Here is a 25,599-nt window from a genome sequence, read left to right on the forward strand (position 1 = left end):
TTTTGTTTATAATTAAGGGTCTTCTAAGTTTTAAGTTAATCAAATAAATTATTTGGGCTGCTTAATTAAACGTATTATCTTAAAATTTAGTCCATTGGGTTCAGTTGAATGACTTGAATCTATTATTAAGTAGAGATCATGTCTTGGGTTTGTGACTCTGAGGATATAGAAAATCAAGCTGCCAAATTGCTTTGTTAGAAAGTTGTGGGCATTACAATTTCAGCTTGTTTATTATATCTGGGATGGCTAAGGAAGATGTGAAGAGCTGCAGATACGGTGGGTACTGTTATAATAAAATGATGTAAATTACAAGTTTTGTACTTATGCTTAGTTTAATGTGCATGCACAGTTTTGTTTTTCAAAATTATTTTGTAGTTTGGCAGAAGCTTGTGTTTTAGCTTTTTTCTTACTTCCATTTTAGTCCTCGTTTATGATACTTCAAGACACTATTACATTTTTTTTATTAATTTTCTCCTTCTATCGTATCACATCGCTTATTATATCTATGGTTTCTCTTTTTATCTCTCTGTGGGTGTCTACAAATTATTATTATTATTAGCAATTTGATTTATTTGCCAATTGCTTAATTAAGGGGGTAGCGACGGCTAGCTATGGTTGAGGGAATATCCACCACAGGGTCACACTCGTGGACTTGCATTAAGCTGAAGTTGTGGCTTTTTTTGACCAAGTCTTAGTGTTTGAATATTTACAAAAAGGAAAAGCACTTTCACATTTTCTTTGTCTAAAATAACAATTTATAAGTAATTACAACTATATGTAAAATAATCTCAGATCGGGTAGGAAATTAGATGTATTTGGAAGTCAGAACAATAAACTTTTGCTGACGTCAATATCTTAGTCCATCCAAGTGAATCAGACAACTTTTTTTTAAATTTTTTTATCTCTTCCTCTTTTGATTTTTTTTTTTCTGTACTTTTTGGTACGTTTTCACGACTAGCTAAAGATTATTAGTTCACATATCACAATTTCAATTAATCATAAATAATATAGTTATTTTGTTCTTTATATTAAGTTTTTCTTCAATTAAGTCGTTACTTCGTTTTTAAGGTTTTCATGAATTGATAAATCGTGAGTTTATTTGAAACTCATTTGTATACCATATGCAAATAATAACTAAAATTAAAAACGTTGGAAATGTCTATGTGCGTGATTTCAAAAGTGTGCAATGAAAAATTGTTAGCAGTTAAAATCGATTTTAATAATTTATCAAACAGACCCTAATTTTGTTATGAACTTTCAACAAATAATTTATTAAAATTAATTTTAGCTATTTCATTTTGTAAACTTGTTTGCCGGTGTTGTAATTTTGTAAATTTCTTTTAAACTAATGATTAATTTCCTACTTGTAAACTATCATCCTATTTATTTTATATATAGTATTTAGTTATAAGAATGAGATTGTGAGATGAGCACTGTTTATTATAGTTATATATTTTCCTTTTTAATAGAAAAACTTGTGTTGTGACTTTGTTACTTGAAATTTAGTGTATTTATGGTGTGTTTTTAAGTAGAGAAAGGTAGAATAAAATAATTAACAATGAGGCGAAATAAAATTTCAAAACTTACAAAGGATGGATGTGACATCCTTACTACTTACTAAACAATAAATATAAATATAATCATAAAATAACCAAGCAGTAAGAACATCACATGCATGGGTCTATATCTATTCAGATATAGTGAAATTAAATACACTACCATTACTAGAAGTATTCATTTCATATATACACATCATCTGTTAATTTATACAATCATCCAGTTATCTAAATATATACATAACTGAATTACATACAAACTAAAGTGGGGTCACGATATCAGAGACGACAACCCAAAACGAAGACCTCACGAGCTTTCCCCTGGATCCATGATCACCAAAGTGCCCATTTCCTCCCAAAATTCAACAACGGTAAGGTTAGGCTTCCTATATACCCATTTTTCTTTTCAGTCAAAAGTACTTACACCTACGTATATGTATAGATTATTCCTTACTCGACTCTATCCTACTCTCCTTTCCACTAGATTCCTACTCAGAGGAGGTAAAATTAGGAAGGAGTCCTGCTTGAGAAGCAGTCCTCTTCCTTCCGATAGCAGTAGAGGTGTTTGAACAGTGAGAAGAATCAGGAGAGTCTGAAGAACTAGAGGAAGACGAAGAGGAAGTGAATGAAATAGAGATAGGTCTTGCTAAAAGTGTGTCAACTAAACTAGTTCGTTCAACAGGTGGTAAATATGGTATAGAAGGACGTAAAGGTCTAAGAAAACCTGGGGGTAATACCGGGGGGTGATAATACAGGAACAGGAGGTGGGGTAGGGGTCTCACAAATTGTACATCTGGAGGAAATGGAAAAGTAAGTCTCATGGGTACTCGGATGGGGATAGGGTAAGCTCGTGGGCCTGGGCCATTTCTATCTAACAAAAAGGTAATAGAGCCAGTGTGGGTGAATCGTTGTTGCTCCCAGTCGTGCACCCATGTTCCCTCAGGATCATATCTGATCGAGACGCTGAATTGGTACGGTGGTCGAGCCATCAATGTTCTCACCTAATAAACATATTCACACACAACACACATAGCAATAAAAGGGTGAGACAATTTAATTCAATCTCCAGCAGCAAAAGACATATAAGGGTTTCAATCACACAATTAATTATCAACACCCATAATCTACCAAGCAAATGCATATGCCATGAATGAGAAGTGATGCAAGTCCATTATTATAACTTAGTACATTTTGACACATGCATGTGGGCCCAAAACCATCAATATGTTTCTTTTACTCAGGGAAGGATCAGGAGTTTCACTGTTACTTATCTGCCAACTTTGTTCATCTCATAATACAGTAACAGCTCTACTAATACAAGAATCTTTCGAGACCAGTCAGGATAGTAAAGTTTTGCAGTGAGAGTCTACAGCACAAGATGGCGAGCCTTGGCCACTGTCAGATTCAATCACACGTCACTATCCCCAAGACTACCCTGGAGCCGCCCCTAGATTTCTTATACTTCCCTGTCCACTCATCACACTATCACATGTTCATGATGCATGTCTTCACTCCTAATTAATGTAATTAGAGAAAAACTTTAATTTTTCTTTTCTGTTAAGTACAATCCTTAACTTTTTCTTTTCTCAATAAAATTCGACAGAGTCTCCTCTGTAAATCAGATATTCCAAAATTTTCTTCTTCCTGTAAAACAACCAGAAAAATTCAGAATACTTCTAATTAATTAAATTCCACCTCCATTATCTCAAAATCCATGGAAATCGTATCTTCCCCTCTTTCTTTAAATATGTTTTTATGCTTAAAAATTTAAAACTTAATCATTTTAAAAATGATTCAAGCCTTCCAAATATCCAATACTACTTTCTCAGTAATATAATTTATTTATTTATTTTTATTAAATCTATTTTCAAAAGAAGTCAAAAGATACTTGTACTATATATAAAATACATAATTATATATATATATATACCTTAAAAACATATTTTCTTCTTTCCAACAAGTCTTAATGGACATTTAGATTATATCAATCTATATGCTCACACCACATGAAACTATATTACTTCCAATCTTTACTATTATATGGCATTCCTACCAACAAGAATATCTACACAAGCACATAATGAGAATTCAACCAATTATAAAGAAATATTTCAATACAGCACTTCAACCATAAATCATTCCAATACATTAATTTAAATACACAAAAGACCTTACATATAAGGGAGAGTCCTTGTTCAATCAATTTCCTGGTCTAAGGCAACTTTTCACACATGTCAAGTGCTATAACAAAATCTTCTAAAAATTATGGGATAGCTCTAAAACAACCCAAATTCATTTTATTTGATTAGAACAATAGAGAATCATTCCCTTATGGTTCTTAATGCCACATATTGAAATAAAATTATCCCACCCCTTACCTTACGGATATTCTTTGATGAAGATATGGATGAATTTTTTTTTTTGATTCTTTAGAAAACTCGAACAATCCAATCTTCGAAACGATCAACCTAATCAATTAATCATGCCTAAACATAATTAATACTAAGGAGATGCTAATTTTATACTCTTATATGTATATGTAAAAATTGAAATTTTCTAACTTTTGCTATAAAAGTCCGATTAACACAAAATTAGTTTCTATGATCTAACTAATATAAAAGAATAAAATGGAATTGAAAAACACTCACTTCACCTTCTCTAAAACTACATGGCAGCCAACCCTTGTGAGGGTTTAGTGCTTTTTAATCACATTTTTGAAAAACTAATTATGTAAACAATATAAGCCATGCATAGTCTACATATAGTACAAAAGAAAGTAAGTTTAAAAACCAATAATTTTGAAGTAAAGTAAGACCTATTTTTACTGTTCATGACAGCCAAAAATAGAAAAAATTTAAAATTTTAATCGGATGAAATGATAATTAACAACTAATTAAGCTTAATTAAGGATATATATTAAAAACATACTTTAAAACAAGCTTAAATGAGTGGAAGAAAATGAAAATGGTGAAAGGAAGAAGAAGGGGTTATGGACTTGGAGAAGAAGAAGATTTACGTAAGAAAATGGTCAATTTAGTCAAATAGATAAAGAAATAATAATATAATAATCAATTATTTTACTATTTTAATGTAATTAAATAAAATAATTATGAATAAAACTCAAAAATAAAAATAATTTATGCCAAACAATTAAAATAATTATAACATAATTTTTGACATCAATATCTCTTTAGTTATCACTTAAAAAGAAAAAGAAAAGAAAAAAAGAAAAAAAAAATAATCACACAATTCCTGTGAACACATAAAATAGTATTAACCAAAAATTTAAAAATAAGAAATAATTGCCAAAATAATTATTTTTACACTCCAAATATTATTTCTAATTAAAATATAATTTTTTATTATTTAAAATAATTCTTCTAGATTAAAAATGCTATTTTTATCCTCATAGAGCAATTTTAACCGGTATAAACGAGCATTTTTTTTATTTTCCAAAAATTGAAGAATTATAATCTAAATTATAACTATATTAACAAATTAACTGTTTAGAAAAAACGAGGATGTTACAATGGATAACAAGTAAAAAGAGAAAACCATTAGGACCCTTTGTCTATAGTATGTTTTTCAAACACACATTCTTAGTTTAACCTACTTATTTTTTTTTAAGATAGACTTATTTTAAAGTGTAATGGTCTATTTACAAAGTCTTTTGTAATCAAGTATTAATTATATTTATATAATAACAATGATGATTAGAAACGACATATGTGTAAAATAAAATACCTAATACAAAAACATATGGTAAGCATCAATATGTAACTTGAATTATTTTCACTTCTAGAGCAACTCTATATTTATATAGGGGCTTAAACATAGAGCAATTAAAGTTTTTATTTGAGATTCAAAAAATTTATAGATAAAAAGACTTAAAAAATAATGTTTAATTATTAATATTTATTATTTAACATAAAAAAAATATTAATTAGCATATAAGTAATATTAATATTAATATTTTCTTTTTAAAAAACAAAATTGTCATCTTATTTTGATATATTTGTTTCTTTTTCTCTTTTTCCCTTAAGGAGTAACTACTTTATTAAATTTTTTTGTAGATTTTTATTATTTTATCAGTCTTAATTCGAAAAGAAAAATGTTGATTTATCGTTACTGGTACATCTTTAGGTGTCATTTTATACTTTGGCGCATTTTTAAGATATATGTACAAAAGATAAAAATAATAATATATAATATCCTGTGTAATATCATTTTAGAACTAGTGGTTTAAAAATTGGAACTCCTTAAATTACACACATTTTATTGTTTAATATTACAAACATTGAAGTTTTAAATAAAGCCACAGGCATACTAATATTACAAAAAATATTTATTATTATTATAAAAATTATTAAGAATTAAAATAATATTTTTAATATAATATTTGTCTAACAAATATTAAATTATTAATAATAACTTTAGAGATTATATATTGATAGTATATATTAATGTCAAATGCTAATAAAGTTATTTATTAGTATAAACTCAAGAGGTCAATAATAACGATTCAATTTTCTTTAGAAAAATATCTATATGAACAAAAGTTAATCCAATCTTATTAAATTATATAGTAAGTGATAGCTTTTATAGTGTGTTAATTACTTATTTCACTTACAAAATTATGTTATCAATTTATGTTTTTTCAGTATAAATAAGGTTCTTAAGACTTGGAATGAAATAATATTTAAATTTAATAATATACTAACAAAATAAATTAACTTTAAATATGAATCGAGAAAAATGAAATTGACTACAATGATTCAATGAATACTTTTACATTTCAAATACTTACAATATATATTTCAAATATATCAATAATAATTTTGACAAATTATTTAATTACTTTGCTAAATATTATTTTTAAATTCACTTAATCTTGCATGTAGATTCGACAGGTCTTATCTACATTGTTATAAGAGATAGAACTTAGAAGGATTCATTGCTTTCTGAGTGGTCTACACTAATTTAAAAAAGAAACACTGTGAAACTCCCACATTCTAGATCAGTGAATCTAATGGCCACATGAAAAATTAGATATACTTCATTTTTATTTCGTGTTAAATAAAAGTAATGTTATTAGAAGTTTAACTTTTATTACGTTTGAACCAAAGATAGTGGGCCTCCTCGATGAAGGTCGCTTTGGAGCTTATTTTTATTGTCAATTAATATGTTTTATTAAAATAACAATTTTATTTTTATTGTATTTTTTAAGAATTATATAAATAGGGAAAACACACTTTTTTAGTTTATTAATCTCTTCATAGATTTGAAATTAATAAAGTTATGTTAATGTGAGTTTTCTTATATTTATTAATTAAGAAAAATGAAAAAAAAAAAAAAAACTCAAGCCTAATGTTTCACTAGGAGATAGCTCCAACGCATTCCAGGGAGTTACTTGTTGAACTTTTTTTTTCACATCCTTATTAAAAAAATTTATAACTTTTTTCTCCAAATATCATTTATGAAGAGAATAATTGTTATATTGATTTTTTTAAAAAAATATTATTAGTAGTAAGGATATTTACGAATTTATCGGCAAAGGTCAATGACAACATGTTCTTTTGTAATTAATTAGTAACGCCATTCAATCTTGTTATATGCTTAATTCATATTATTAAAAGGGATTAAATCAGAAATACAAATAACAAAAGTACTATTGCTAAAGAATAATATAGTATGAAGGATATGTTTTAAAAAATTAAAATAAAAGTTCAAATGAAAAATAATAGATTTTTAAGTATTAAAAAAGGCTTATTTACTAAAACAACATTAAAATGACATGGCAAAAAAAGTCCTGACAAAGAAATAGTTTTTAAAAACATTATTTTGGTAAATGTTTTGAATTAATATTATTATAGTGAATAAGCCTATAAAAAATTAAATTAAGCTAACAAATTTGTATTTTATAAGGTTAGAAGGAATGTTGAAATTCTTCGTTGTATATGTAATAAGATTCAACTGATAAGACTTAACAAAAGCTTTTTAAGAAGTGAAAGTTGCTCTTAAAATTTAATCTTGCACACCATTCATGACAATTGAATAAGAGGATACAAATGAAAAATATTTGATGGAGTTTCGTAGGACTAATAATTTCCATGCCCATAAAATATACATCACAACATTTGATGATTTTTATATTAAATTAGATAGTTTTCTCTTTTTTCCTTTTATTTTACATTCATATGGCTTCTTTGGCCTGTGAAAAAAATTAACAGGCCAAAATGTTTCATACATGTACACCATAACACTTGTCAATACACAACTGAATAGCTAATAGCTCAGCTCCTATTCTATTTTACATCCTGAGACAATAGAAGGTAAAAACTAGAAGTCCTTCACACCATGAAACCTATGTGGAGCAAGGATGACAACACATTCTTGTGAAGACACTATTCAACACATTTTTAATGAGTGGATCTCTGACCACTCATTAGAAGTGTGTTGAAAAATATATTCAAAAGATTGCGCTGTTAATATTTTTCAACCAATATATATTATACTTGAATCATTTCATTATTAAAAAGAAAAAGAACCTATCAATTTGTTGCCTTAAATTCCCATCTGCAGTTTCTTATAAGGAGATGTGACCCTAAAAATATGTTCCTCTCCGGTGTGGTTATCTACATGAACAATCCAACGATTCTTCCTTCTATGGACAACCCTGTCATTTAATGCCTTCAAATTTGGGTCAATTTTAGTCACCAACAACCCTTCTCCAATGGGTAAAAACGATGCCCTCAATTGTCTCCACCGTGAGACCCTATGCTTGACATTATATCCAACCACAAGTGCCCCATCTTTTGCCCCTTTAAATGCTGCTAAGAAAATTTCCCTTGCATTGGTCATGTCACAATCTACAAGCACAAAATCAGCTCCTTTGTAATCACCAAGTACAAGGCTTTTCACATCTCCTACAACAAACTCAACACAATCTCCATAAACTCCTAGTGCTTTTCGTGATGCTTGTGATTCAATTTGTCCAAATGAAATGCAAACCACACGGCCACCAGTTTGGTGAGCAGCTGCAGCCAGAGCTAGCGCGGCTGAACCGGCCACGCTGGCGCCGGCGACCACCATGAGTTGTGCATTATTGCCTGCTGCTAGAGCAGATATAAACTCAGCTACATCAGGTTCTTTACCTCTTTTGGCCTGCAAAGTGAAACAAAAATATGTAAACGTGAATCTTATTATATGTGTTTAGACACATCAGGAAGCATGTAAACGCAGATTTAACGCAAAAATTATAACTAATAATGTGAAAGAAAATGTGAATCTATATGCATGTAAATGTGAATCCAAACACGTTATATTAATTGAACAGTGGAATTTGCAGTGTGTGACAAAGTATAAGATGTGCTGCTCTTGTTGCATACCATATTTAGTGCTTGAAGATATGCTCTCTTGGCGTTTTCAGGTGACCAACCAGACATGTTTGTTGTCCTCAAATTGCAGATTCTTTGGGTTTAATTTGAAGGTATCTTTGATATGAGAAAACCGTTTCTTCAAGGTGTTGAGGAGCCATCACTATTATATATATATATATCTATATATATATATATATATGAGAAAACCATAGCTTGTCTTGCCTCATGCCATTAATTGTTTTAGACTTTTAGAGTTTGGAAGCAACCGAGGGAGGCTGTTATTGTAGATTCTCTGAATTCTGCCGTCCAAACGGGCACCATTTATGTTGAAAGTCTCGTTGTGTGTGTGTGTATATATATATATATTACCTATCTTCTTGTATATCATATCAATGATTCAAAATAAATTTATGTCTATTTACCTATTACGTAAAAGTTTAAGATAAAATTAACTGTCATTCATTAATACTCTTCTATCCATATAAAGCATTTATATAATTTAAGTAATGTAATAGTAAAATGAAACCCATTAAAAAAATTAAATTAACAAGCTTTGCAATTAATTTTAACAAAATTAAATTTTATAGTTTGTACAATTTTTTCTCTTTATAAACAGAAAAATAAGAGCCAAAGTAATATATATTTAGCACATTAAATTCTCTTCTTCTTAAAAATTACTAGCAACACATTATTTAACGTGTTTTTAATTCTCAATGTATGTTTATTGTTGGGTAAAATTCATATAAATTTCATTAAGATGATAACTATCCTACTCCTCGTCTAATGAATCTTGCGTAAATTATACCTATTTATAAAAAATGGTCTTAAACGAATGTGTTTGGCGCATCTTCTCCAATATGTGTACAAAAGCAGGGCAAGGAACACGTTATGGGAGGGGATTTCCTTTTCCTTTGAGAACCATGTTTCGATGAAGGTGGAAATTGGCTACTAAAATTTCCCATAGAAAACAAAGACCATTATTCGTAGAATTTCAGATTCCACCTTCCTTTCTTGAGTTCCGTAGTGGTTAACATGAGTATTTATAATGAAAATTTTCAAATATATCCAAAATTAAAGATTCTCAGCTGATCAACTTTTTAATGGTGAGATGTTTTTCGAGATTCATTCAACAATCTTTTTTAATAAACAAATAAAATCGTTATTTTAGGGGCTTAGTGATATATTCTTCCAATATAAAATCAAGGTTCACCACTCACAATAGCAGCAATGGTGAGAAAAACAGTGAAAAAAAATCCATAATACGCAGTGGATTTCTCTCTCTATATATATATTTACCTCGAAATCTTAATTAATTATAGTTGCAATAGTTTTGCAGTCTTCTATGTCAGGAAATTAGTATCCCCCGGAAAGCTCACACACTCGATATTATGTAATCATACTTTCATCACCGTCCAAATCTTGCCAAGCTACAAATAATGTATGTACATTTAAACTATATATAATCAAATTCAGTCCCGAAATCTAAGAATATTTTTTTACTTGATTTGATTTGAACATATATATAAAGTACCTGGACATCCTCAGTGCTGGAAGTAAAAGCACTTGTCGTTTAATCATTATATATATATATATATATATATGTGTGTGTAAAAGAATGATTTTCTTACATTAATGTAAGTTTAAAAAATTTTACACTCAATCTGAACCTTTTATTTAACTTATATCTAATAGTTAGTGAAATAATAAATTATAACTCGTTAGATATAAATTAAATAAAAAGGTTCAGATTTGGTGTAGGATTTTTTAGACTTATACCAGTGTAAGAAGATCCTGCCCCCTGTATATATGGATAAGGATCTTCTTACACCAGTGTAAGTTTAAAAACTCTTCCACCCAATCTGAACCTTTCATTTAACTTAAATCTAACGGTCAATAAAGTAATAAATTATAATATGTTAGATTTAAGTTAAATGAAATACTCAAATTAAGTGTAAGAATTTTTAAACTTATACCATTATAAGAAAATTCTGTCCATATATATATATATATATATATATATATAATCATTTATTTTCATTGATATATAAAATATTTATGCCTTTATTTAGACTCAGTTAACCAAATGAAAATCTTCATAAACTAATTTCTAATCATTGTAATGTTGGTGTTGTGCCTCTAACTGCTTTAGGAAGATTAATTTTATTCTGAAGTTTGTTCAATGAATAGGTATTATTATATTTAAAAAAAACCAAAATAATCAATAATATAGCGAACGAAATTTTAATTAAGGTTATAAATTTACTGTTATTATAACCTCAAAATTAGAAATTAGGTTCATGCTGTTTTTTAGGTTGAACCACAACGGATAATGCAAGGGATACCACGTTGCCTTCCAATATACATTACTTGACTCTTGCAGCCTACCCTTCCTAATTGTATGCAATTAACGAATTGATTAAACATTTCTTTTGGAGCTTTGGTCTATCCAAGATATTGGTAACATGCTTCATTTTGTCTTTATTAGCGTTGTTCATGCTTCATTCTCTTTATTTTAATTGGTTAATTTTAAACAATATAAAAAACTAAAACTATATACTCCTGTTAGATTCACTTTTCATCAAATATATATGCACCAATTGATTGATGCTATTGCCCCTCAATAATGTCGTCTATATTCTATCTAGCCATAATATAACTAATACTGAAGTTGTTGAACTATGATTCTCACCTGTTATAGCCAATTAAACATCCATTTTTGTATTTGTTAAAAATTAACCTTTAATTACCCATTTTTCATTATTATATTATAAAAATATTCACAATAAAATGAGAAAAAACTTTAAGATCGCTTTAGTTAATGTGTAGAGAAAATCTATAGAAATTTCAGTAAAAGGGTACATCAAATGAAGGGTATCCCGTCGCTAGAGGTGGACGCTGGAAAAATTATAAAGAAAGTCATTAAAAAAAAAAAAATCAAATCAAATGAAAGGTCAACGATTTGTCTATAGATATCATGGTTTTGTTTGATCCATGTAATTAATCCCGTTAAGTAAAAGAAGGTTTAATTATCATCATTGTTGTTTGCATTAATTATAAACTTATTCATCCTTAATATCTTCCTTTAGTTTTAATTATTGCATTTCATATATATATATATATATATATATATATATATATATTTTGTAATCACAAATTTAGGACTTGGAACTTGTTTGTTCCAAATTATACTAAAAAAATAAAGATATACATAACAAATGGATTTAAGAATTGGTTGTTATTATAATATCCAAGACTAAATCCTAGCTCCATGCTACCTATTCATGTTTCTATTCAAGTGATCACTCCTTCATAATAATTCCTTTAAAACAAATTGTGATAGACGAACGTGTACTTAATATTGAGAAAGAAAATATAAACAATTTCATATTGCATTTCCTATCATATATTAAACATTAGAGGTGTAGTAGCAATCACTATCCATAATTTGGGGATGCTTTTAGTTTTCGGTAACGCAAGGGTGCTTGCAATTCAATTTACAATTATTCGATCTTCTGGCTATTTAGAATAAGAATTTTCATAAAATGTTATCGCTAGTTTTATACTACTAACAATATTGGTCCCAAAACAAATTTGTTCTTTTCTTTTACCCAGAAAAGGGATTGTTATGTTAGAAGTAAAATATAGCAAGACATCTAAGAAAGTAAAAAGTCTTATTGTCTACAAAATTTGACATATGAATAAATAAACGTGTCTCTTAAGTATATTAATTAAGTTTAATTTTCAGTTATGTAGATAATTTTTTCTTCAAAATGGTAAAGTTTATTTTAGTTATTTTTACATTATGAAGAAACCAATCTACGATTTTTAATTAATACACAAAATTAGAAGTGTTTTAGAAAAGATATTATGTTGATTTTATCTTGTGTTTCGATTGGTGATTGACTTTTCACGTGGCTTTTTCAAACCCTCTCAAAAGTTTTCACCGACCATTTTCTCCATTAATTTATTATTTTGTGATGCCGTAGAAAAGCTGTCTTCCATGTTGCTATTTTTGGTCAAATCTCTCTCTCCACAGATAACTCAAATTAGAAGAACATAGAGTATAATACACTTTTCTATAAGAATAAGCAAATGCAATACAATTTTATTTTAAAACATCTAGCCAATAAAAAAGTGTAGCATTTCTCTGTAAATAAAGAAATATTTTAATATTGTAAATACCACATGAAATATTTTGTAATTGAAGTTAAGTACTTGTTTCGGTATTCTTAATCTTAAAGAAATATTGAATGCGCTTCTTACATTATATTAAAATATTAAAAGATATTTATATTTTTTCTAAATAAACTACTAACTCTACTATCAAAATTAACCATTATGATTGTTCCATATATAAAAGAGTATATAATATTCTCTCAATTTTCATAGCATCGTAAAATTTACCTTAAAATTTATACTTTTATTCAAAATACTTAGGACAAATGCCCTTACAGCTCTTCACTTATATTATCTTTACTTTTTTCATTCTCAACTGCTGTAAGTCTTCTTTATTTCTCAATAGTTGTATAAGAAAATTGAATCACCCACACATTGTGCGAGTGCTTAATTTCTTAAGTGAAAAAAAAAAATTCATGTTTTTAGATCATACATTAAGGTCGATCCTTTCAATAATAAGCAGGTAAATCAACACGTAATCACAAAATGCAAATGCTTTAGTATTCAGTAGTTTGACTATATGAACGCTTTAGAGTTTGTTTGATTTGCCAAATTTTGTAAGAATGGATACAACAAAATTATTTATCCTTGGTTTTATTGTAAAAACAACCATAAAGCAGTAGTAAAGAAAAAAAGAAAAAAAAAGAAGTAAAACATGGGACATGTAAAAGAAAACCGGTATTCATCAAGAACTAAAGGAGAACATTTTGTCTCATGCATAGGGATAGAAACAGGTCAGGTCAGGTCAGGTCAGACTTTACTCTAAACAGGACTAGCCTGTAACATAATTATTAGGCTTGAGTCTGGCCTGTTAATAAGATCTTGATTACTATTAATAAGATTAGTTAACAATAGATTAGTTAATAAGATCTTGATTACTATTAATAAATAAATAATACCAAATTACTAAAACGATTAATATAAAGAATATAAAAAATAAGATATATGAAGAAAGTCGTCCACCCCCTATATATTTAATAGTTTCTCCCATAAAAAAACTTGTAACACCAATTCCATTTGGAATTCCATCAATTACTTGTCTATCCATAAAATAATTTATTTTACTTAATTTTCTTACACTTCCAATTAAAGATATTTCATAAAAAGCATCTATATAACCACGATTATATGACCAATCATATAAGACATTTATTATATTATCGGCAAGAATTTACCTGTTAAAGACTTTATTTTAGGCCTGATCTGTCCTGTTTAAGTGGCCTGACCTGGCCTGAAGCTTGTTAATAAAGCCTGTTAAAAAAAAATAATATTAATAAAAATATAAATATTTTATTATTAAATTAGTTTATACATTTTTCTAATTTCTATCTATATTCTTAATAATTAATAAATAATTATAATAATATTTATATAATTTTATAAATAATTTTTAAAATATTATTTAAGTATTAATTATAAATATTTTATATTAATAAAATTTATATTTATATTTTTTATTTATTTTTTAAAATTATATAAATAGTAAATATTTTAGTTTTATTTTAAAAACATATTTTTTTTATTTAAAGACATCTTATATTCAACAAATAAAGTTATAGTAAATACATAAAATTGATAAAAAAAAATAACATTCACACAGTTTGTTGAATCAATTAAAAAAAATTATATGTTTTAAAAAAATTAAATTTTAACTTACTGCAATATATATATATATATATATATATATATATATATATATAATGACAATAATAATAACTATTAAATTAAAAAAATAATTACAAAAAATAACACTTATAAAATTTATTGAATCAGCTAAAAAAATTATTATATTTTAAAAAGTAAATAAATATCGTCATTATAAAAATTGTAGATGATAAATACTTATATTATAAAATTTATAAATGCAGAAAAATAACATATGAGTATAGGAAGAATTATTAAAATTTATATTTAAATTAAAATAACTTATATTTCTAAATTTTTATCTTAATTAAAAAATATGTGATAAAAATTAATATAAAAATTTAAACTTAATGTACTATATATATATAAAATGAAAACAATAATAACTATTAAATTAAAAAATAATTACAAAATATTTAATTTTATTTATCTCATTGATTTGTTATTTTAAATTAACAAATAAATATAAAATTAACTACATTATAATATTAATGTAATATAGAAAATATTAGTGATACAATAAATTAAAACATATACTTATAAATTACATATAAATTGATAAATTGAGTAATAATTTAATTAAAACATGTGCAAGTTATAAAAATATATATTATTATATAATTTATTTATAATTATATTATTTATATTATTTGCTACATAGTCTGATTATATATATATATATATATATATATAAATATATATTATAATAAGTTTTTTATTTTATTTTGTTATCATTTTTTTAATAAATTTTTACTTTCAAATAAAATATAATTCAAATTTAAGCAATCTCTATTTATTATAAATAAAAAGAATTATAACATAATATATTAATATAATAATTAAATAATTAAATTAATAATAATAACATTAAGAGTATAAAAAATATGTTAATATAATTTTATTATTTTATTTTTAAATTTTATTTTGTTTAATTTTGATTACGTCTTATTCCTGGTCAAAGACTTAACTATTTTTTAAATTGTTTAAATATAATAATTTATTATTAAATAAATTTATTATTAAAAAAGTGTAATCATGTATAAATATTTTTAATTTTTAATATAATATAATTTTTGTTTATTATAATTATAAATAAATAAAATTATAACATAATATATTAATTTAATAATAACAGAATTAAGAATATAAAAATATATTATTAAATAACTTTATTATTTAAATATATTTTGATAGCTCTATTTTTAAATTATAATATATATATATACAGGCTGGCCTGTCAGATTTAACAGGCTTTATAAACAGTTCAGGCTTAACTTGTTTACTTAAAAAGGCCTTAAAAAAAGCCTGAGCCTGATTTGTTTATTAAAAAGGTCAAGCATAAACTAGACTAGGCCACATACTCTTGTCAGGCGGCCTGACCTGTTTCCATCCCTACTCATGCATAACATTACACAAAGTCAAAAAAAAGATTCATATAAAAGAAAAAATTTGTTTTAAATTTATTTGTTTCATAATAATAAAATAAAATATATTGAAGAGATATTTCGAAAGCAAAGGTAATTGACGCCTTACACCTGAAGTGTACCTTTCTCATTTTTTTGGGTCTAAATTTATTCTCTAATATATCCACAACATAAAGTTTAGTGGTATTCCACTCTTGCCAAACTCCACAAGCATGCACATATGTTTCAAATCCAGCTGGTGAAAATAAGGACTTAAGAATGACTTAGGCCTTCGACACAATTAAAGTACAAATTCATAATTGTCTACTAGTAAAAATGACGTTTATATAGTAATCATAGAGTAACCCATTTGGGTTTGAGAGATAAGATTAGAAAGTAATCGATTATCATTCAAGGCACCAAAAAGACTTTGTTTTAAAATTTAAATTTGAAAGAATAATGATTTTACAGTTGAGTCATAATACGCGGAAAGAGGATGAGAAATTAAACCCAGAAGTGATACCATCAACAGAATACACGTGACAATTCAGAAGAATGTTATTGTAAATAAGATATCCGCACGTCTTAAGATCAGCTTGCGCTTGTTTATCATCTAATTACGTTTCTGAAAGGGATTTGAAACAATAAAGAATCAAGGCTCAACTTGCATGGAATCTTATGTAGCTTCAAGGTCCCATAAATTAGACATTTTAATCTTAAATTTGGATTTAACCTTTGTGTTACTTAGTCACAAGTCATATTTACAATAGACGGGAGATTTAAATAAACTACAGCTTAATTCAACCTTAAAAGCTGATGTTAAGGTTAAATTATGACACAAAACACACTTGATGTTAACACTTCATTTACATGTCACAGATTGCACGATGACACGAAAATAGCTGCTTTAGCATACATTCAAACAGAAGTATGAAATTTCAAGATTTAAAATGGTTCCAATTAATTATTGTACATGAGAAGCTTTATCACCAAACAAATCATAACCCTCTCAATTGTGCACCATGAGCTTGCACAGGCTCATGCTTTTCTAATGCTAACTTAGACACCGGAGCACACCTCATTCCGCAATTACAAACAAAATGGGTAGCAATCAACTACCAAATCCTATTACTCAATCAATATTGATTCGAACCACTTTCTTTGTTCTTCCCCCTGAATTGGTTCCTGTCTCATTATTTGATGCAAATCCTCTGGCTCTTCTAGCCTTCTCCAATGATTGAAGTGGCCAAACCTGGTTTCTGTTCTGCTTGCCACAGCTAGAATCTACAACATCATCACACTAAAGATTTAGACAATATTTTATTTAAACAATTAATGTTAAAAATCAGTTGTTATGAAACAATGATTTTACATATGTTGGAACATTGACAGACAAATTAACAACCACAGAAAGAGTTAGTAAACAACACACAGAAGCAAGCCCCATCTACTGGAGAACAAAAAGTATGGAACTTTGTTAAGAAAAGTATGCACCATGACTTTGGTTGCTCAAGCGTAGTAACCTAGTTATAAAACATGTTATACCATTGTCAACTTCATCTACTTAGATTGCAATGTCAATCCCTGCCACTTGAATCTCAATCCATGTAGTTGGATGCCGAAAGCATTTAAAATGTAAGTTCAACAGTTTTATTCAGTACACTAGTAGTGCAATGCATGTATAAGAACTATTGAGAAGATGAATAGAGCAGTTACAAAGACAATTGTATATATTTTTAGCTTAGAATGGGAACGTTGAAATAGTAAAATGTTTAAATTTATGATATAAAACAAACACTAAATGTCTGCTTGAAGCGATGAAAAAGTAATGTCGTTGCCATGCGATTTAAAGGTCACAAGTTCAAATCTAGGAAACATCACGTTTGATTGTGGGCTTTTACTAGTTGTGAATTGTAGATCACATAATAAAAACAATAAAACACAGATGGAAAAATTTACTGTGCCAAAACATCATAGATTATACTTGATAACAACTATCCTGCATCTAAGGTACTGTTTTAAAATGTCTTGTTAGAATATCTCCCTTCATGCAGAGGGCATGATATATTTGACATGATTATCTGCATTATCCTTGAGCATCAATACTATCATTTTCTCACGGGGGAGCCATAGCATAAATACAATTATTCAATTTGGAAAATTGAAATTGAACATCATATGCAATTGGGAATATGGAATACAAAATTCACGTAGAGAATAATCATTTTAAAATGCCATGTTACAAATCTCCCTTGTACCATAAGGTCTATGTAATTCTACAAGCAAACCAATATCTCCCAGCATTGAGTGACAAGTTGTAATCTGAATTAGGATCAAATTATTTTGCATCATGATTTCAGCCAAAGATTAAATCATAACCACATATAATCATATAACATTACAGAAAGCATAATTTTATCAAGTTTGCAAACAAGCTATTTGCAGAAAATTTGTGAAGTTGAAATAGGATTTCCAACAACAGAAGGCTAAGAGAAACAAAGGGAGCTTTCTTACTCAGAGGGAACAAAGAATTCTTACCCTTGTTCCCATGCACATTAAATCCGGGCAACTGTCCTATATTATTATTTCCTTTCCATGCCTCTTCAAAGCCTATAAGCTCATCTGAAATATTATAAAACAAATAAATACATCAATATTGAAGAGAGAAAAAGTCTCTTCACTCTTGATATTGTCAAATAAATAATGAAAGAAAACAGCAGGAACAAACCTTCATTAAGATTGTGCAGTGTCTGCGTGGTATCAACCTTACCATCTGAGTCAAGCTTCCTCAAAACTGAATGACCCTACATACATTAGAGACAAGCTTAATTTCTATATTTAAAATAACATCAGGACAAGTACCTGAGTACCAAACACGTCTTAATAAATTTCTTTATTTAGTATGAGGTTTTGTTTTATTCCTAATTGAACCAGACATCCAATATCATAGCAAATTATGAGTCTTCGTAAAGTTTACTGTATGTATGATATGTCTGGTGACTCTTTTATTTTTCATCTATCTTTTAACATTGAAATTAGTTAAAATTGACAAGAGAATTGCATTCTAAGACCAATCAGATATACACACCTTGTCATGGATTCCCCTGCTGATCCTATGTGATGCCTGGCCTGTTGTTGAGTCAGCTTCTTTGCTTTCCTCCATTACCACCTGATTCACAAAGATAGATTTAGAGCAAATCATAATAAAGAAAACGCTAACTAGTGTCCTTGAATCAAAAGTGAAAAGTTTTACAAGAAAACGTTCTAGAGGAATATGTTTGTAGAAGAAGAATAAGAATGCACTCTCTTAACACAGTTTCACTTATTGGCTGAAATTTATTAAAAGCTACAAAGTATGACTAGAATGAGAATATCAGAATAATTAAATTAAAAGTAAGACTTTGTAGTTTTCAATAAATTTTAAAACAATAATAAAAAGTGTGTTAGATAGTTTGCTGCTAGCATTTCTCATGTTATCAATGCACTTTCTCTTGTGATTTCTAATTGAGTCCACCGTAATTTCCAATAAAAACTTTTCACTTTTGGTTCATCAACCAATTTAAAGGCACTAGCTAACAAGAACCTAATAATAATAATAATAATAATTCTCACAACAATTGACAATAAGAGTAAGTTCCATACCCCATCAGACCCTGTCCTTCTGGTTCTGGAAGAAGTATAGTATGCACCATCTATACCACCATATGATACTCTGCTAGTCTTAAAAGTAAAATTACGAGCCTTTGGGGGTTCTGCCATGTAATGGTCATTCTTGTAAGTTGCATCACTGTTCCTCCTCTCTGCTAGCCATCACATGAAGCAGTACATAAATTGGTAAAGCAAATAAAAAAAAAGTTAAACAAAATAACTTATAAAAAGATAACAACAAAACAAGAACAGAAAGAAAACATTACCATTATCATCATAATCATCTGGATGCTCAACGGATGGTTCCTTGGTTGGTTTAGAATATTTCAGATCAAAATCCTCTCCAGGTTCAGGGCAATTACTACCAATCCCCTCATCATCAGGGTCTAATTCTTCTATCACTATTCCTTTATCTTTGTTTGTCTTCTGCATTGCTCTTGATCCAGAACTTGGACTAAATAATCTATCCAATGGGTCGGTGAAAAAAGGATCATCAAATGGATCCCTACCACCAAAAAGACTTGGCATCATACGTGAATGAAACCCAAAGCCACCAAAATCTCCAAATCCTCTTGGTTCATGAATATTATCTCGCACTTCTCTACCCTTCTGCATCTTCTTTATCTAATCTTCACAGAACAAAATTCCAATATTAAAAAAACACATTTTCACAAAAAATAAGCAATCAAAAAGTACAATAATTGAGACTATAACATTAATTAAACATACATACTAAACAACCTCATTGTAAAAAAATGCATTCAGAAAAATAGTCAAACAAATTAACAAAATTCATAATTTATCTCCATGAAATTATTGTCACGTTATAAACTTAAGCATTGGCCTAATAAACAAAAGAGAAAAAGGGGTCTCAAAACCTTGAAGTTGAAGTACAAAGTAGAAGAATTTGGAATGAAAATTATTTGAATGCAGAAAAGAATAAAATATTACATAGATGGGGAACATGATGAGGTTACCTCAGGAATTGGATGAGAATTGAATTAAGGGAAAGAAGAACAGAACATCCTAAGTTATTAAAAGGATTTGTTGTAATGAAGGGACCTATTTATAGGGTAGAGACACGACACTGAGAGAAGGACGCGTGGATTTTATTTTCCTTTGTTTTACGTAAGCTAGAACCTTCTGGCGCTCTCTTTCTACACCGGACTCAATTTTCATTAAAATATTATAATGCTTACTGAATTAATAAATAATATTTTTAAAAAAATTATTATTCATTAATTATTTAGTTAATATTGTAAACATATTAGTGAATATTGTAAATTATTTAAATTTTTATTTTTATTTTTATTTTTATTTTAATTGAATATTTATTTTTTTATATTTTTATACATTTTAGTAAAATTTATTAATAATTAAAAATGTTAAAAATATGTATTAAAGAATAAGTTACTCCTCCAATTAATAAAATATATTTGACTATGAAGTTGCCTTCTTCTTGTTTTTTTTTTAATCGAGAAAAGGCTATGATAACCTCAAAAAGATTTCGAGGCTAGATAACTTCTTTGAAAAGGAAAAATTTGTTGGAATGTCTACATTTTTAAAAATATAAGAATATAAAAAAGAATAAATTTAATAAATGATATTATGTGATAAAAATAAATATTATTAAGTATTTATAAATTAATTTTATTTTAAAAAAAAATCAAAGCAAGGTCAGTTACATTTCAGTTGCATATATTGTGATAGTGACAATTTCAATAAGTTGATAAACATTAATCAAATTTAAGAGAAGAAATTAAGTACATTTAGAACAAACATATTTAAATTTATAAAATATATACATAATTAAATAAATAAAATCCAAACATTATACTTTGAGAAAATAAATTTTTTAAAATAATAATGTAGATGTAATTATAAATAATCAATTAAATATGAATATTAAATTTAAGAATGAGAAAAATAACATGTCATTCTTTAAGAAAAGTATATTAAAAAATTAAACGAAATCATCCTCTAATTAATTTTGTAATACTTGCTAGTTTCCGCGTTGAAGATAGGCCTTTGTTTACTATTTAGAGTGCATCTATTGTCAATGTATTTGGTTATTGAAATATAGGGGCTCTTTCTATTATTTTTTTCAATGAAATTATCACTATCATGTAATCCTACCAAAAATTGACAAGTAAATTTGCCAAATAAAAACATCTTTATTAAATATTTAACTTGTATTGATTCTCTTAGTAAGGATGTTGTTAGAGCAAACAAGCAACTTTACTTGTAAATTTTTATCAGGATTACATTATTAAAAAAAAACCTGAGTTTCAAAATATTTACAGTAATTTCCTTTTAGATATTTTATAGTAAATAAAATGTATTTCTTTAGTTAAAATTATAAAAATATTTTTTTATTTTAGTAAAAATTATAATTTCAGCTTTTTTAGAAATTATTAAAAAATTTTAAAAATAAATTTATATTATTTTAGCTTATACTTTTTTTTATTTTAACCAAACAATTAAATAACTGAAAAGTAATTTTTTTAAAAAAAAAAACGATGTTTTCATGAAAAATACTTTCTCAAACGGTGGGGAGCGATACCTTCTTTTAATGAAAAAAAGAATATATATAATTATTGAAAAATAAAAGAAATCCACAATATTAAGAAATTATACATTTGTAATTATCAGATTGTTACGTGCATTCTGAAAATTCCTCTAATTGTTATTTTTCACGTTTGATATAAAAGCAACGTGCAATACAAACAGTAAAAATGGAACAAAGTGAAGGAAATGGAATTGGAAAAATCATTTTGATATATATATATATATATATATATATATATATATATATTGTATTTACAATGGATAAGCAATGTGCAATACAAAAAGTAAAAACGGAACAAAGTGAAGGAAATGGAATTGGAAAATTCAATTTGATATATATATCGTATTTACAATGGATATTGTTCACAGTTCAGTCCCCAGTATCATTCAAATTTCTATAGTTAAGAGGAAACTATCTTGGGTTCCTCCAACCATTTCCAAACCTTCAGCAAACCAGTCCCGTCCCCAGTGAAGAAAAGACCACCAGGACCTAATACAATTGATCGAACCTCTTGCTTTGCAAATAGACGACCCCTCTCTGCAAATGATGGCAATTCATACATGCGAACTGAATTGTCTCTGCCCGAGACAAATAATATTGGCTTCTCTTCTGCATTAGTCATCCCAAAAAGTGAAACAACACCCTACAATACCATCAACATTTTACAAGAAATATCAGCTGGATGTCTACAATGACAATAAGATCATATTCACAGAAGTTTTAGTTGTTAAGTAACTTACATTTTCTTCTCGGTGCGTATATGTCACCTTCAAAGTTCCCTCTTCAGTGGCAACCCAGATTTTAATTGTGCAGTCAAATGAACTTGATAACAAATAATGGTCCCAACAAACAAGGGATGTGACCACGTCAGTATGCACATTGAGTGTCATTTTACACTGTAATGTATCAAGGTCCCAAACCTGAAGAAAACAAAATATCAAGAGCTGTTCATCAAAAACTATATATTGAACAATCTCCAGTTCAAAAAAAGTTCATATCTTTTAAGAAACTCCACACGGAGCAATATACATACCTTTATACTTTGGTCCTTGGACCCTGAGAACAGCATTTTGCCACCAACAGCCAGGCAAACAACAGCTTTACTGTGGGCAGTTAGTGAAGCAACCAGTTCAAAAGGGGTCGTGGCTTCAGAGCTAGAGCTGCCTCTCCATGCAGAAATTCCACCATTCTGCAATTTAAATAATCAGATGATACATAAATCGTTTGATGACAGAAAAGAAATGTTTAAGAAGAGAGAATTACAATTAAATAACCATAAACCATGGTACGGTTAGTTACCTCGGCTGCAGCAAAAAGCGTATCATCGCCAACAACCATGGCAAGTACTTGTCCTTTAGGTCCATCAAGAGTAAATTCTGAAGCAGTCTGAATATTCCAAGCCTTCACAATAACCACATCCATGTAATCAGCTTAAAAGCATTACTCCTATATAAAAGACATAATCACACAATGAAAAAAGAGAGCATACCTTGACAGCATTTCGCACACCAACAAAAATCCATGGCCCCTCGCTGATCAAAGAGGTAACTTCAGCCCCAAGATTTATCACATTTGCAGATTGACCAGTGTGGCAGTCCCATATACGAACTGTCCCATCAGTGCTGCCGGAATAAAGTTTGTCAGACCCAACTGGAAGGGCAATCCCAGTGATGACCTGTTGTCAAAAGCTTAAATTTAATTACTCCAAAGATATTAAAATAAAAGAGAGGCATGCAAATAGGAGCATATAGTTACACTATAATGCTGTACGATTCTAATCAGTAACTAGTAACTACTATAACAACAAATAAAAAATTGAGTCATAGATCAAATTAGATTAAATTATAATAATAAAGAATTGTTGCAGAAGAATTTTATAAAAAACTCTGTTGTGTTTAATACTAAAAGGGGTATTAGAGTCAGGTACCTTCTTGTGGCCTTGAAGCTTTGCCAATGTGGAAAACCCATCACAATAAAACCATGAATGTAAATTCCGGCACCGTTCACCATGTACACAATTGCCATTTGTCCAGTATTTACATATAATTGGTGATGGCTTCTGAGAAGTCTTGGCAACACTTGTCCCATCTTCTTTATCTGTACTCTTTCTAATCAATACTGTCTTTGAGTTACACTTGGAGGTCTTCTCAGACAAATGGGGCCTCCTTGAATAAGGATAAGCAGTATTGGGCCTTTTGGCATCGTGATAAGCAGTAGATGGCAGTGGTGAGTTTCCATGCAAAAATCTGCATGGATTTCTGTTGCATTTACCAGCTCGCCAATACACACACGTCGTTCCACCAAATCGTTCCGTCCTTTTCGCGACCTTTATATCCATAATACTCTAAAAACACAAACATTCCAATTGCATCTCTAATCAGACACGTATCCAATCAATAAATCTTCCATAAACCACAAGCCGATGTCCCAAATTTTCCATTACAACACTCAATAACATAATTGTAAAGCAAACAATGAACACAGACACCAAAAACTACAGCAGAACAAGTCGATCGAGGAAGATTTAGTCCATCAAGGTCACAACCCATAGTAGAATTGGACTAAAGACCGATAATTTAACCTTGTTCAACCACGTTGATCGCGATTATCCTAACCCCCAGAATTAGGTATCGCCGATCCTTCATAAAACCTTAATAAATAAACTAAAAGGAACCCTAAAATCGAGACCCTATATTTGCACCCAGGAAGCACGCAGAGCTTCAACGAGATTATTGAAGTGGGAGAAATCCTATACTCTCGCAGATCATCCATCGTAAGAGACAAAAAGAGAACTCTAACACGAAGATTATTTCTGGGTACGAATAAGAAGCAAACCTGAGTGAGGAGAACGCAGCTAAAAGCCTCACAAATTGTTGGAAGATCAAAGGAAAAAAGAGAAGAGAAAAGGTTTTCCAATACTTTAGATCAGAAATTATGGCTTCAGTATTTTGTTGGCGTAGATAGGTGCCTATTTATAATTTTATACAGTAAGCTTCAGTTTTAAAAAACAGAAAATCTGTCACACAAATCTAAAATATCTTAACTGATTTGAAAATTTTAAAAACAAAGATACACACAATAATATTATAGATTAGAAGAAAACGTAATTTTTTAATATAGTATTTAAAAAATTATATATTAAAATATGACATTTTAGATAATTTAATTATCGAAATGTAAAAATTTAATTTGTTTTCATAAAATTAATTAATTTGTTAGCAATG

General features: G+C 28.2%; 3 protein-coding genes across 3 annotated transcripts; all 3 read right to left on the bottom strand.

Moving 5' to 3' along the window:
- Positions 1-8,103: 8,103 nt before the first annotated feature.
- LOC113851413 lies at positions 8,104-9,019 on the bottom strand. Its single transcript, XM_027481877.1, has 2 exons — positions 8,945-9,019; positions 8,104-8,720 (listed from the first exon to the last, which is right to left on the bottom strand). The coding sequence occupies exons 1-2, from the start codon at positions 8,999-9,001 to the stop codon at positions 8,121-8,123; spliced, it is 657 nt and encodes a 218-aa protein (XP_027337678.1). The 5' UTR covers positions 9,002-9,019; the 3' UTR covers positions 8,104-8,120.
- An 8,022-nt stretch (positions 9,020-17,041) lies between these two features.
- LOC113850263 lies at positions 17,042-20,839 on the bottom strand. The gene is made up of 7 exons (XM_027480722.1): positions 20,784-20,839; positions 20,073-20,430; positions 19,801-19,958; positions 19,247-19,327; positions 18,887-18,962; positions 18,697-18,780; positions 17,042-17,442 (listed from the first exon to the last, which is right to left on the bottom strand). The coding sequence occupies exons 2-7, from the start codon at positions 20,419-20,421 to the stop codon at positions 17,291-17,293; spliced, it is 900 nt and encodes a 299-aa protein (XP_027336523.1). The 5' UTR covers positions 20,422-20,430; positions 20,784-20,839; the 3' UTR covers positions 17,042-17,290.
- Positions 20,840-22,692: 1,853 nt separating this feature from the next.
- LOC113851487 (zinc finger CCCH domain-containing protein 17-like) lies at positions 22,693-25,320 on the bottom strand. The gene is made up of 6 exons (XM_027481984.1): positions 24,303-25,320; positions 23,865-24,050; positions 23,675-23,776; positions 23,409-23,564; positions 23,116-23,295; positions 22,693-23,018 (listed from the first exon to the last, which is right to left on the bottom strand). The coding sequence occupies exons 1-6, from the start codon at positions 24,711-24,713 to the stop codon at positions 22,776-22,778; spliced, it is 1,278 nt and encodes a 425-aa protein (XP_027337785.1). The 5' UTR covers positions 24,714-25,320; the 3' UTR covers positions 22,693-22,775.
- Positions 25,321-25,599: the final 279 nt, after the last annotated feature.

This window comes from Abrus precatorius, unplaced genomic scaffold, assembly GCF_003935025.1.
Source record: "Abrus precatorius isolate BTA unplaced genomic scaffold, Abrus_2018 Scaffold9, whole genome shotgun sequence".
Taxonomy (NCBI): Eukaryota; Viridiplantae; Streptophyta; class Magnoliopsida; order Fabales; family Fabaceae; genus Abrus; species Abrus precatorius.